The sequence below is a fragment of the Callionymus lyra genome, chromosome 1 (assembly GCF_982586985.1).
Source record: "Callionymus lyra chromosome 1, fCalLyr1.hap1.1, whole genome shotgun sequence".
Lineage (NCBI taxonomy): Eukaryota > Metazoa > Chordata > Actinopteri > Syngnathiformes > Callionymidae > Callionymus > Callionymus lyra.
Genome location: NC_141818.1, coordinates 53152768 through 53167713, shown reverse-complemented (window position 1 = coordinate 53167713; position 14946 = coordinate 53152768). Strand labels below are relative to the sequence as shown.

The following is a 14946-nucleotide window of genomic DNA, read 5'->3' as shown; positions in this document are numbered from 1 at the left end:
ATTTTAGATGAAAAATGTTTGATTAAAGATGAAAATTGCCTAAATTATAGTTGATTTTTTTTATTTTAGTTGAAAATTGTTTGATTTTAGATGAAATTGTCTGATTTTAGATGACATTGTTTGATTATAGTTGAAAATTGTCTGATTTTAGATGAAAATTGTTTGATTTTAGATGAAAATTGTTTGATTATAGTTGAAAATTGTCTGATTTTAGATGAAAATTGTTTGATTATAGTTGAAAATTGTTTGATTATAGTTGAAAATTGTTTGATTTTAGTTTAAATTTGTTTTATTATAGTTGAAAATTGTTTGATTTTAGTTGAAATTTGTTTTATTATAGTTGAAAATTGTCTGATTTTAGATAAAATTGTCTGATTTTAGATGAAATTGTTTGATTCTAGTTGAAAATTGTTTGATTTTAGATGAAAAATGTTTGATTAAAGATGAAAATTGCCTAAATTATAGTTGATTTTTTTTATTTTAGTTGAAAATTGTTTGATTTTAGATGAAATTGTCTGATTTTAGATGACATTGTTTGATTATAGTTGAAAATTGTCTGATTTTAGATGAAAATTGTTTGATTTTAGATGAAAATTGTTTGATTATAGTTGAAAATTGTCTGATTTTAGATGAAAATTGTTTGATTATAGTTGAAAATTGTTTGATTATAGTTGAAAATTGTTTGATTTTAGTTTAAATTTGTTTTATTATAGTTGAAAATTGTTTGATTTTAGTTGAAATTTGTTTTATTATAGTTGAAAATTGTCTGATTTTAGATAAAATTGTCTGATTTTAGATGAAATTGTTTGATTCTAGTTGAAAATTGTTTGATTTTAGATGAAAAATGTTTGATTAAAGATGAAAATTGCCTAAATTATAGTTGATTTTTTTTATTTTAGTTGAAAATTGTTTGATTTTAGATGAAATTGTTTGATTATAGTTGAAAATTGTCTGATTTTAGATGAAATTGTTTGATTCTAGTTGAAAATTGTTTGATTTTAGATGAAAAATGTTTGATTAAAGATGAAAATTGCCTAAATTATAGTTGATTTTTTTTTATTTTAGTTGAAAATTGTTTGATTTTAGATGAAGTTGTTTGATTATAGTTGAAAATTGTCTGATTTTAGATGAAATTGTCTGATTTTAGATGAAATTGTTTGATTATACTTGAAAATTGTTTGATTTTAGATGAAAAATGTTTGATTAAAGATGAAAATTGCCTAAATTATAGTTGATTTTTTTTATTTTAGTTGAAAATTGTTTGATTTTAGATGAAATTGTCTGATTTTAGATGAAAATTGTTTGATTATAGTTGAAAATTGTCAGATTTTAGATGAAATTGTCTGATTTTAGATGAAATTTGTTTTATTATAGTTGAAAATTGTCTGATTTTAGTTGAAATTTGTTTTATTTTAGTTGAAAATTGTCAGATTTTAGATGAAATTGTCTGATTTTAGATGAAAATTGTTTGATTATAGTTGAAAATTGTCTGATTTTAGATTAAATTGTTTGATTATAGTTGAAATTTGTTTTATTTTAGTTGAAAATTGTCTGATTTTAGATGAAATTGTCTGATTTTAGATGAAAATTGTTTGATTATAGTTGAAAATTGTCTGATTTTAGATGAAAATTGTTTGATTATAGTTGAAAATTGTTTGACTTTAGATGAAAAATGTTTGATTTAAGATAAAAATGTTAGATTACAGTTCAACAAAGTTCAACAAACGTAAAGTGACCTTCACCCCAGAAGAAGAAACCGTGGATCTATAAACCCTCAGACCAGGAATTCTGCCTGAAGACCATCAACACACTAATGAGCAGATGGGATCAGGGCCGCACCCCCAGACCAACAATGGGGAGCAGATCTTAATCAGTGTTTGCTCAGACCTGCTATTTCTGTCTCGGCCTCCACAGGAATATCAAGTGTGACTCACTGAGGATCGTCGAGTCGCTGTCAGCGATTCTGTGACTCGCTCTTAATGGAGGTTAAGAGAGGAAGAGCTGTCACTCAACGTCACTATTCTGGTGTCCGTTGTTGACAACAAACACGCAGCAACAACGTGAGGATGCAGGTCTGAGCGTCCGCGGCTCCTGAGGTGGGTCAAAGGTCAGACCGTCCGCGGCTCCTGAGTGGGTCAAAGGTCAGACCGTCCGCGGCTCCTGAGGTGGGTCAAAGGTCAGACCGTCCGCGGCTCCTGAGTGGGTCAAAGGTCAGACCGTCCGCGGCTCCTGAAGCGGGTCAAAGGTCGGACGTCGACCCTAACATTATGTTTCTGAGCCGATGCTTGACTTTAGCAATTATTCCGGACAATGAGGTTCGTTATGTTTGATAAACTGTGAAAATATTAGTCTTTTGACTGATTTAACGTTTGACACGTGACTTTGAAAAATGTTTTTTGTACATCAGACGTCATCGTTGTTAGTGAGAGTGAAGTTTTACAAACAACATGAAATACTGACTTTGTATTTATTTAAAAATGTTTTCTTATCTTCAAAACATCTAAAATAAATTGTAGAAAACAACAAAATTGTTTGATTATATTTGAAAATAGTTTGATTCTAGTTGAAAATTGTTTAATTACAGTTAAAAATTGTTTGATTATAGTTGAAAATTGTTTGATTATAGTTGAAAATTGTTTGATTACAGTTAAAAATTGTTTGATTATAGTTAAAAATTGTTTGATTATAGTTGAAAATTGTTTGATTATAGTTGAAAATTGTTTGATTATAGTTGAAAATTGTTTGATTACAGTTAAAAATTGTTTGATTATAGTTAAAAATTGTTTGATTATAGTTGAAAATTGTTTGATTACAGTTAAAAATTGTTTGATTATAGTTGAAAATTGTTTGATTATAGTTGAAAATTGTTTGATTACAGTTAAAAATTGTTTGATTATAGTTAAAAATTGTTTGATTATAGTTGAAAATTGTTTGATTATAGTTGAAAATTGTTTGATTATAGTTGAAAATTGTTTGATTACAGTTAAAAATTGTTTGATTATAGTTAAAAATTGTTTGATTATAGTTGAAAATTGTTTGATTATAGTTGAAAATTGTTTGATTATAGTTGAAAATTGTTTGATTACAGTTAAAAATTGTTTGATTATAGTTAAAAATTGTTTGATTATAGTTGAAAATTGTTTGATTACAGTTAAAAATTGTTTGATTATAGTTGAAAATTGTTTGATTATAGTTGAAAATTGTTTGATTACAGTTAAAAATTGTTTGATTATAGTTGAAAATTGTTTGATTATAGTTGAAAATTGTTTGATTATAGTTGAAAATTGTTTGATTACAGTTAAAAATTGTTTGATTATAGTTAAAAATTGTTTGATTATAGTTGAAAATTGTTTGATTATAGTTAAAAATTGTTTGATTATAGTTAAAAATTGTTTGATTATAGTTGAAAATTGTTTGATTATAGTTGAAAATTGTTTGATTATAGTTGAAAATTGTTTGATTATAGTTAAAAATTGTTTGATTATAGTTGAAAATTGTTTGATTATAGTTAAAAATTGTTTGATTATAGTTGAAAATTGTTTGATTATAGTTGAAAATTGTTTGATTATAGTTGAAAATTGTTTGATTATAGTTGAAAATTGTTGGATTATAGTTGAAAATTGTTTGATTATAGTTGATTATAGTTGAAAATTGTTTGATTATAGTTGAAATTGTTTGATTATAGTTGAAAATTGTTTGATTATAGTTGAAAATTGTTAAATTATAGTTGAAAATTGTTTGATTACAGTTGAAATTGTTTGATTATAGTTGAAAATTGTTTGATTATAGTTGAAAATTGTTAAATTATAGTTGAAAATTGTTTGATTTCAGTTGAAAATTGTTTGATTATAGTTGAAAATTGTTAAATTATAGTTGAAAATTGTTTGATTATAGTTGAAAACTGTTTGATTTCAGTTGAAAATTGTTTGATTATAGTTGAAAATTGTTAAATTATAGTTAAAAATTGTTTGATTTCAGTTGAAAATGGTTTGATTTCAGTTGAAAATGGTTTGATTTCAGTTGAACCTCTATTGTGGTCTAAACTTCCTCAACAGTTCCCCAGAGACCTCCAGAGGGGTCAGTAGAGTTGGACCCTCAAACCCACCTGATGAAGTAGCAGCAGAAGATCAGGCTGAGGATGAAGACGAAGATGCCGGTGCCGAAGATGACCATGTAGATGTTGAGCGGCAGGTCGTGGAAGGTGATGGGCGGCATCGTGCAGGACTTGTTGGAGTAGACCAGACCCAGGCCACAGAAGCACCCTGGACCGGAGACACGTGTCAGTTACCGTGGCAACAAGACTGTCACAAGAAGAAATAAACCTCGATCCACAGAGTATAAGATGTTGAAAGATAAACTAAGAATCAAATACTATTGAGTTCTTTGTTATAAATGTATCCACTTTCAAGTAGTACAATGAACTTCAATGGTAAAAAAGTACAAACAACGAACGGCTGCAAAGTGTATGTTTTGTTGGTTTAATACAAAAACTTTATATAAGAGATTAAATTAAAACACAGAAAAGGTTTTTCAAGAGAGGTTTTTGTTTTCTTGTCGTTGTAGTATTGTCAAGTACTTGACTCTGGTGTTGTGATAGTGTAGTAACAAGTATATATGTGTAGTATTGTCAAGTACTTGACTCTGGTGTTGTGATAGTGTAGTAACAAGTATATATGTGTAGTATTGTCCAGTACTTGACTCTGGTGTTGTGATAGTGTAGTAACAAGTATATATGTGTAGTATTGTCCAGTACTTGACTCTGGTGTTGTGATAGTGTAGTAACAAGTATATATGTGTAGTATTGTCCAGTACTTGACTCTGGTGTTGTGATAGTGTAGTAACAAGTATATATGTGTAGTATTGTCCAGTACTTGACTCTGGTGTTGTGATAGTGTAGTAACAAGTATATATGTGTAGTATTGTCCAGTACTTGACTCTGGTGTTGTGATAGTGTAGTAACAAGTATATACTGTATGTGTAGTATTGTCCAGTACTTGACTATGGTGTTGTGATAGTGTAGTAACAAGTATATATGTGTAGTATTGTCCAGTACTTGACTCTGGTGTTGTGATAGTGTAGTAACAAGTATATATGTGTAGTATTGTCCAGTACTTGACTCTGGTGTTGTGATAGTGTAGTAACAAGTATATATGTGTAGTATTGTCCAGTACTTGACTCTGGTGTTGTGATAGTGTAGTAACAAGTATATATGTGTAGTATTGTCCAGTACTTGACTCTGGTGTTGTGATAGTGTAGTAACAAGTATATATGTGTAGTATTGTCAAGTACTTGACTCTGGTGTTGTGATAGTGTAGTAACAAGTATATATGTGTAGTATTGTCCAGTACTTGACTCTGGTGTTGTGATAGTGTAGTAACAAGTATATATGTGTAGTATTGTCCAGTACTTGACTCTGGTGTTGTGATAGTGTAGTAACAAGTATATATGTGTAGTATTGTCCAGTACTTGACTCTGGTGTTGTGATAGTGTAGTAACAAGTATATATGTGTAGTATTGTCCAGTACTTGACTCTGGTGTTGTGATAGTGTAGTAACAAGTATATATGTGTAGTATTGTCCAGTACTTGACTCTGGTGTTGTGATAGTGTAGTAACAAGTATATACTGTATGTGTAGTATTGTCCAGTACTTGACTATGGTGTTGTGATAGTGTAGTAACAAGTATATATGTGTAGTATTGTCCAGTACTTGACTCTGGTGTTGTGATAGTGTAGTAACAAGTATATATGTGTAGTATTGTCCAGTACTTGACTCTGGTGTTGTGATAGTGTAGTAACAAGTATATATGTGTAGTATTGTCCAGTACTTGACTCTGGTGTTGTGATAGTGTAGTAACAAGTATATATGTGTAGTATTGTCCAGTACTTGACTCTGGTGTTGTGATAGTGTAGTAACAAGTATATATGTGTAGTATTGTCCAGTACTTGACTCTGGTGTTGTGATAGTGTAGTTACAAGTATATATGTGTAGTATTGTCCAGTACTTGACTCTGGTGTTGTGATAGTGTAGTAACAAGTATATACTGTATGTGTAGTATTGTCCAGTACTTGACTATGGTGTTGTGATAGTGTAGTAACAAGTATATATGTGTAGTATTGTCGAGAACTTGACTCTGGTGTTGTGATAGTGTAGTAACAAGTATATATGTGTAGTATTGTGGAGTACTTGACTCTGGTGTTGTGATAGTGTAGTAACAAGGATATAAGTGTAGTATTGTCCAGTACTTGACTCTGGTGTTGTGATAGTGTAGTAATAAGTATATATATGTAGTATTGTCCAGTACTTGACTCTGGTGTTGTGATAGTGTAGTAACAAGTATATATGTGTAGTATTGTCCAGTACTTGACTCTGGTGTTGTGATAGTGTAGTAACAAGGATATATGTGTAGTATTGTCCAGTACTTGACTCTGGCGTTGTGATACTGTAGTAACAAGTATATATGTGTAGTATTGTCCAGTACTTGACTCTGATGTTGTGATAGTGTAGTAACAAGGATATATGTGTAGTATTGTCCAGTACTTGACTCTGGTGTTGTGATAGTGTAGTAACAAGTTTATATGTGTAGTATTGTCCAGTACTTGACTCTGGTGTTGTGATAGTGTAGTAACCAGTATATATGTGTAGTATTGTCCAGTACTTGACTCTGGTGTTGTGATAGTGTAGTAACAAGTATATATGTGTAGTATTGTCCAGTACTTGACTCTGGTGTTGTGATAGTGTAGTAACAAGTATATACTGTATGTGTAGTATTGTCCAGTACTTGACTCTGGTGTTGTGATAGTGTAGTATCAAGGATATATGTGTAGTATTGTCCAGTACTTGACTCTGGCGTTGTGATACTGTAGTAACAAGTATATATGTGTAGTATTGTCCAGTACTTGACTCTGATGTTGTGATAGTGTAGTAACAAGGATATATGTGTAGTATTGTCCAGTACTTGACTCTGGTGTTGTGATAGTGTAGTAACAAGTATATATGTGTAGTATTGTCCAGTACTTGACTCTGGTGTTGTGATAGTGTAGTAACCAGTATATATGTGTAGTATTGTCCAGTACTTGACTCTGGTGTTGTGATAGTGTAGTAACAAGGATATATGTGTAGTATTGTCCAGTACTTGACTCTGGTGTTGTGATAGTGTAGTAACAAGTATATATGTGTAGTATTGTCCAGTACTTGACTCTGGTGTTGTGATAGTGTAGTAACAAGGATATATGTGTAGTATTGTCCAGTACTTGACTCTGGCGTTGTGATACTGTAGTAACAAGTATATATGTGTAGTATTGTCCAGTACTTGACTCTGGTGTTGTGATAGTGTAGTAACCAGTATATATGTGTAGTATTGTCCAGTACTTGACTCTGGTGTTGTGATAGTGTAGTAACAAGTATATATGTGTAGTATTGTCCAGTACTTGACTCTGGTGTTGTGATAGTGTAGTAAAAAGTATATATGTGTAGTATTGTCCAGTACTTGACTCTGGTGTTGTGATAGTGTAGTAACAAGTATATATGTGTAGTATTGTCCAGTACTTGACTCTGGTGTTGTGATAGTGTAGTAACAAGTATATATGTGTAGTATTTTCCAGTACTTGACTCTGGTGTTGTAGTATTTACAGACCACACGACTCTTAAAGTCGTAACTACTTTCATTTGTTTTCAAACCAAAATATGTCCAAACATCAGCTTTAAAAGCTGCTGGACTCACTGTATCCTCTCGTCCTCAGTCATCATTCTTCCTTTAGCTGCGGAGGACGTTATGACTGCTGCCATCTAGAGGCTGGAGGTTTAATTGCAGCACAAAAATATTTGTATGCAAATGGTGAATTCAGAAATATATATATTTTATTTAATACATACTTTATCAGGATCTCAACCATAAAAATGACTATAATAAACATATAAAATATGATTTGAAAGCAACTATATATGTAATTAATTGTCATTATTTTTGTGTTAAATATCGATAAAGTATGTTTTTTTTCTCTATCTATGCCTGAAAGAAACTAACCGCGGGCGAAAGGCGGCGACAGAACGACGTCATACGTGAGCCGGCGTTCGTTTACGGCTGAACCGCGTCCTCGTGAACTTGTCGCCGACCCCTGAAACATCGGCGTCCCCTCGAGACGTCTCGGCCAATAGGACGCCGGCGCCGCGTTCCCGTCAAACCACCTGCAAGGACGCGGCGGCGGAAAGAAATCTGGGTCGACTCTCGTCTTCCTCCTCCACCTTTTGTACGAGATGTTGAGTGGGCGGAGCATGACCTATATACACCCCCCCCCCCCCCCCCCGCCCCCCCACTCAAGATGTCGCCTAAGAACTCCAGGCTCCAGAGTGAGAATTGAGCGCCGGAGAAAACCCTCCTGTGATTTAGCGGGAACACCGAGACACTCTTCAGATCCCGTATCACGCCTGCCGGGGGTTTGTCCTACATTCGCGCGACGCTGCAGCAAACGCACAACTTTGCATGAAATATTCAGGGGAACACAAAGTGTGTTGAGACGACGTCGGGTTCGACGCTCCACACTCGCCGCTTGTTCGCCCCTGAATGGAAACGACACAAAGACGGCGATTGTTCTCCGGGTTGAGGGTTCGACGCCCGGATCGACCCGAGACCGAGGCAGAGTCGTGTTTGTGCGACTGACGCTTCAACACACACTTGTTTTCTCACAAATGTACTGATTTATGACGACAATAATTGAACACTTTAACAAACACAAATGAAGAATTATTCATAAATGTGTGATTTTTGTTTCCTTAAAATTGTTATTTCTCATATAAATCATATTCTTATTTGAAATGAATACAAAATAATAAAGCACTTTGATAGTGTCGTATATTATTTAATGTTATCTTGACTTCATCCTATGTTCGTCACATCATCAGCGTAGAAGTTCACTCTGATGACATATGTTGAGAAAAATGTCTCTCATTTGATATTACATATCACTTTTCTTATATGTTGTATCTCTTGTTTAATATTTAATATTTTTCGTTTAATATGTTGTATTTCTCATCTTATATGTCCTATCTCTTTTCTTTAATATTTTTCGTTTAATATGTCGTATCTCTCATCTTATGTCGTATCTCTTGAATAATATTGAGTATTTCTCGTTAAATATGTCATATCTATCGTCTAATATGTCATATCTCTTTTAATATTTCTCATCTTATATGCTGTATCTCACATTTAATATGTTGTATCTCTGGTTTAATATGTTGTATCTCACGTTTAATATTTTGCATCTCGTGTTTAATATGCTGTATCTCACATTTAATATGTCTTATCTCACGTTTAATATGTCTTATCTCACGTTTAATATGTCTTATCTCACATTTAATATGTTGTATCTCATGTTTAATATGTTGTATCTCTCGTTTAATATGTTGTATCTCTCGTTTAATATGTCGTATCTCACGTTTAATATGTCTTATCTCACGTTTAATATGTTGTATCTCACGTTTAATATGTTGTATCTCTCGTTTAATATGTTGTATCTCACGTTTAATATGTTGTATCTCTGGTTTAATATGTTGTATCTCACGTTTAATATTTTGCATCTCGTGTTTAATATGCTGTATCTCACGTTTAATATGTCTTATCTCACGTTTAATATGTTTTAGCTCACGTTTAATATGTTGTATCTCTCGTTTAATATGTTGTATCTCACGTTTAATATGTTGTATCTCTCGTTTAATATGTCGTATCTCACGTTTAATATGTCTTATCTCACGTTTAATATGTTGTATCTCACATTTAATATGTCTTATCTCACGTTTAATATGTTGTATCTCACGTTTAATATGTTGTATCTCAAGTTTAATATGTTGTATCTCTCGTTTAATATGTCGTATCTCACGTTTAATATGTCTTATCTCACGTTTAATATGTTGTATCTCACGTTTAATATGTTGTATCTCTCGTTTAATATGTTGTATCTCACGTTTAATATGTTGTATCTCTGGTTTAATATGTTGTATCTCACGTTTAATATTTTGCATCTCGTGTTTAATATGCTGTATCTCACGTTTAATATGTCTTATCTCACGTTTAATATGTTGTATCTCTCGTTTAATATGTTGTATCTCACGTTTAATATGTTGTATCTCTCGTTTAATATGTTGTATCTCACGTTTAATATGTCTTATCTCACGTTTAATATGTTGTATCTCACGTTTAATATGTCTTATCTCACGTTTAATATGTTGTATCTCACGTTTAATATGTTGTATCTCAAGTTTAATATGTTGTATCTCTCGTTTAATATGTCGTATCTCACGTTTAATATGTCTTATCTCACGTTTAATATGTTGTATCTCACGTTTAATATGTTGTATCTCTCGTTTAATATGTTGTATCTCACGTTTAATATGTTGTATCTCTCGTGTAATATGTCGTATCTCTCGTTTAATATGTCGTATCTCCCGTTTAATATGTTGTATCTCTCGTTTAATATGTTGTATCTCTCGTTTAATATGTTGTATCTCACGTTTAATATGTTGTATCTCTCGTTTAATATGTTGTATCTCTCGTTTAATATGTCGTATCTCCCGTTTAATATGTCGTATCTCTTGTTTAATATGTCGTATCTCTCGTTTAATATGTCGTATCTCCCGTTTAATATGTTGTATCTCACGTTTAACATGTTGTATCTCTCGTTTAATATGTCGTATCTCTCGTTTAATATGTCGTATCTCCCGTTTAATATGTTGTATCTCTCGTTTAATATGTCGTATCTCATGTTTAATATGTCGTTTTTTTTGTCACATTTTGGTCATTTTTTGTGTTTCAATTAAACTTCCGACACTAGATGGCAGCAGTCGCTACGTCCTTACGCAGCTAAAGCAACAATTAAATCTCGTGAAATCCAGGGAGACAACCGAGTATGAGAGGATGCAGTCGACTTTTAAACCTTTTGTTTGGACATATTTTGACGTATTAATGAAACAAAAACCATATAAAATTCTTATGAAAGGATCCTAAAAATGACGCAAGTGTTTCAAAATATGTCGTATGGTTTGGTCACAGCTCGACCGACAACTACACGACACAAGACCATGAATAAACCAATGAATGTCGCCTTTCTTCCAGAGCGACACAGAGGTTGTGTTGCTGAAAGTGTCGAACAACAACAAAACACCAAAATCTTTATTAAACAGTTGTTTCTTCACTGCAGGCGTGAGAGTCGTGACCTTATCTCTGGTTTCACTCACTGATCTGTCAACTGTCACATGTTCCATGTGATGAAACCAAAAGTCAAATTGACCCAAAAGATGTTTATGAAGTGTTTGTTCGAGGACGTGCTCGACGTTATCATTCGTTATCGATGCTTGAGCACGAGATGTTCCTGAGCCAGAGCGAAGTGTAAAACGTCCTGAAAGAATCTAACGGTTTATTCTTTGCTGTTCACTTCCACCGTAATCTGTGTAAGAAACTTAATTTGTGCACAATTTAACTTGACTGGTTAATATTTATTCATAAGAACATAAAACAGCAACATTAAGTATTTCATTAGTTCAGGGTCACACGCTCAACCGGGGGTCATTCGAGGTCAATATCTTGTTGAGATGGTACATTTATTTCTTTTCACTTTTTATGGATTCTTGTGTAGTTTCTCTGTGGATTTGTGTCTCATTTAATGTGTTTATTACTTTTAACATGTTCTATATCAACTTTATCATCAGAGATAAAATAACATTTGTTGTGATCTTTATTATCATCTGACGTTTAATGTCTCCTGCTCTCCTCGAACGCTTCAGGACGAAGACGGTAAATAAACACATTTTCTCAGGGGCCACACTTTTATACTTTTCTTTTTCAAGCAATAAAGGAGTGAAACATATAAAATTAAGTCATAAAATCAAGATGAATTGAATTTGTTTAAATTATTTATAATTGCAATGTTGTGACTTTAAATCAGTTTTTTCCCTTAAATATGTTTTAACATTCACCAAAATCTTTTTAAAGCGGCAATAAATAATCACATAAACCTTATAGTCATGTTAAGAGCCTAGGAATGAGTTCTTCAAATAACACAAAATAACTTTTTGTAACTGCTTTCATTTGTTTTCAAACCAAAGTATGTCAAATCATCAGCTTTAAAAGCTGCTGGACTCACTGTATCCTCTCATCCTCAGTCATCACTGTATCCTCTCATCCTCAGTCATCACTGTATCCTCTCATCCTCAGTCATCACTGTATCCTCTCGTCCTCAGTCATCACTGTATCCTCTCATCCTCAGTCATCACTGTATCCTCTCATCCTCAGTCATCACTTTATCCTCTCGTCCTCAGTCATCACTGTATCCTCTCATCCTCAGTCATCACTGTATCCTCTCGTCCTCAGTCATCACTGTATCCTCTCATCCTCAGTCATCACTTTATCCTCTCATCCTCAGTCATCACTGTATCCTCTCGTCCTCAGTCATCACTGTATCCTCTCATCCTCAGTCATCACTGTATCCTCTCATCCTCAGTCATCACTGTATCCTCTCATCCTCAGTCATCACTGTATCCTCTCGTCCTCAGTCATCACTGTATCCTCTCATCCTCAGTCATCACTGTATCCTCTCGTCCTCAGTCATCACTGTATCCTCTCATCCTCAGTCATCACTGTATCCTCTCATCCTCAGTCATCACTGTATCCTCTCATCCTCAGTCATCACTGTATCCTCTCGTCCTCAGTCGTCACCGTATCCTCTTGTCCTCAGTCATCGCCAGAATTTACAGACCACATGACTCTTGACGAAGTCGTAACTGCTTTCATTTGTTTTCAAACCAAAATATGTCCAAACATCAGCTTTCAAAGCTGCTGGACTCACTGTATCCATCACTAATGTTGTGATGTTTTTCGCACTAATGTTGTGATGTTTTTTGCACTAATGTTGTGATGTTTTTCGCACTAATGTTGTGATGTTTTTCGCACTAATATTGTGATGTTTTTCGCACTAATGATGTGATGTTTTTCACACTAATATTGTGATGTTTTTCGCACTAATGTTGTGATGTTTTTCACACTAATATTGTGATGTTTTTCGCACTAATATTGTGATGTTTTTCGTACTAATGTTGTGATGTTTTTCGCACTAATGTTGTGATGTTTTTCGCACTAATGTTGTGATGTTTTTCGCACTAATGTTGTGATGTTTTTCGCACTAATGATGTGATGTTTTTCGCACTAATGTTGTGATGTTTTTCGCACTAATACTGTGATGTTTTTCGCACTAATGTTGTGATGTTTTTCGCACTAATATTTGTGATGTTTTTCGCACTAATATTGTGATGTTTTTCGCACTAATGTTGTGATGTTTTTCGCACTAATGTTGTGATGTTTTTCGCACTAATGTTGTGATGTTTTTCGCACTAATGTTGTGATGTGTTCGCACTAATAATAATAATAATAACAATGTTGTGTCAAGAGGCCTGTGAGTCTCACCGTTACACCACTGAAACGGGTGCATCAAGGCTGCCGTCCTCGCTCGGATCCTCGTCCAGATCCTCGTCCACCAACAAGCAGCCTGGAAGGCTCACGACCAGCCCCGGTTCTGATGGAGTCTCGCAGGATGAGAACCGAGATCTCATGAAATCCAGGTCGTGAAGTCGAAGCGAGATTCGAGGATCGAGGACTTTGTTCTCTGGATCCTCTGAAGGATCTTCCTCGGTCTGTCTAACGTGAACCAGTCCAGACCCGCGAACCCTTCAGCCTGTTGTGGTCTGAGGTTTTGTGAACGGACGGAACCACGATGACCCGACGGCGTCTGAGAGATAGAGCACGACGATTGGCTCAGTCCTGGAGAGCCCGCCCTCTCGAGTGTGATTGGCGTGCGTTTGGACCAATAAGATCACTGTGGCTACTATTGTTATTTTTGCACTTTAGTAAAATAACAAAGACAGAAAACAGCATAAAAATGCAGCATTTTACTCACATTAGTTGTTTACCTTTTTAATACACTGTATATATAAATAAGTAAAAATAAATTGCTGGATGAAACATGTTGATTGATTTAAAGACGTTCCTTTTACATTCGGAAAACAATTAAGTTGTAACATCTGTTCACAAATACACACTTATAAAGACATACAGTACAAATACTAAAAATAATAAGTAAGTAGGTACGTTTTATTTACAGAGTTAAAAATACATTCAAATTCAACAACAAAAACTATATAAATACAAATATTGATAAACAAAAATAATGACAGTAACATAATAAAAGATTTAAAGAAAATTCACCTTTTTTTTTAGATGTGAACATAATAAGGGAAATACAAAAACGTTTAAAGTGAAAAAACAAAACAACAAAAGACATTTAATTGTCACATCGATCTTAAATAACCTTCAGGCTTGAATGACATTTTCAAACATTGGTTTTGTTTTTTTTCTACTGTTATTTTGTTTTTCCTCGACTCTGCTTTAAATGAGATGTGGTAGTTGTTAAAGCGCTAAAAATACAAAGAAGAGAATTAAAAGATATATTCAATTTAATGAAAAAAAAGGATGAAGTCATCAAATAAAGAACACGTAGCTTTGAAGAACTCATTTTTATTATATGTGAATCGCTTTTGTAGTTTAACCTGATGAGTATAAAGGTAGATTTATTTATTTATTATAAACAAATAAGTTGTTTCAATCAATCAAAAGGTGCTTTAATAAAAAGACCTTTAATTAAAAAAACGAATTCATTAAATAATAAGACACATAACCTGAATACACTAAATACCTCAAAGAACACAGCTTGATTTTATTGAAGCATTTTTTAAGTATATTTTTATTTATTAAAGCAACTTCGTCTTTTATTGATTTTTTTTATTATTATTATTAAGTAACTTTTCATTTATTAAAAATATTCGTTTTTTATTTAAGCACCTCTTTTTGGATTTAATAATAAAGAAACAAATCAGAGAAAATCATAAATAAAAGTCAAAGTCAATAG

At 33.0% G+C, this 14946-nt stretch overlaps 1 protein-coding gene across 2 annotated transcripts in view; it reads right to left on the bottom strand.

Annotated features, from left to right (window-relative positions):
• The window catches only part of rnf122 (ring finger protein 122), a 17221-nt gene extending 3484 nt beyond the window's left edge, over nucleotides 1-13737 (bottom strand). For both annotated transcript variants that reach the window (XM_087812664.1, XM_087812672.1), the window contains exons 1-2: nucleotides 13449-13737; nucleotides 4106-4262 (exon numbers count right to left, since the gene is read on the bottom strand). In XM_087812664.1, coding sequence (XP_087668790.1) covers nucleotides 4106-4262; nucleotides 13449-13473 — 182 coding nt within the window. In that variant the 5' untranslated portion in view covers nucleotides 13474-13737. The remainder of the gene's footprint in view (nucleotides 1-4105; nucleotides 4263-13448) is intronic.
• Between the last annotated feature and the right edge of the window lie 1209 nt (nucleotides 13738-14946).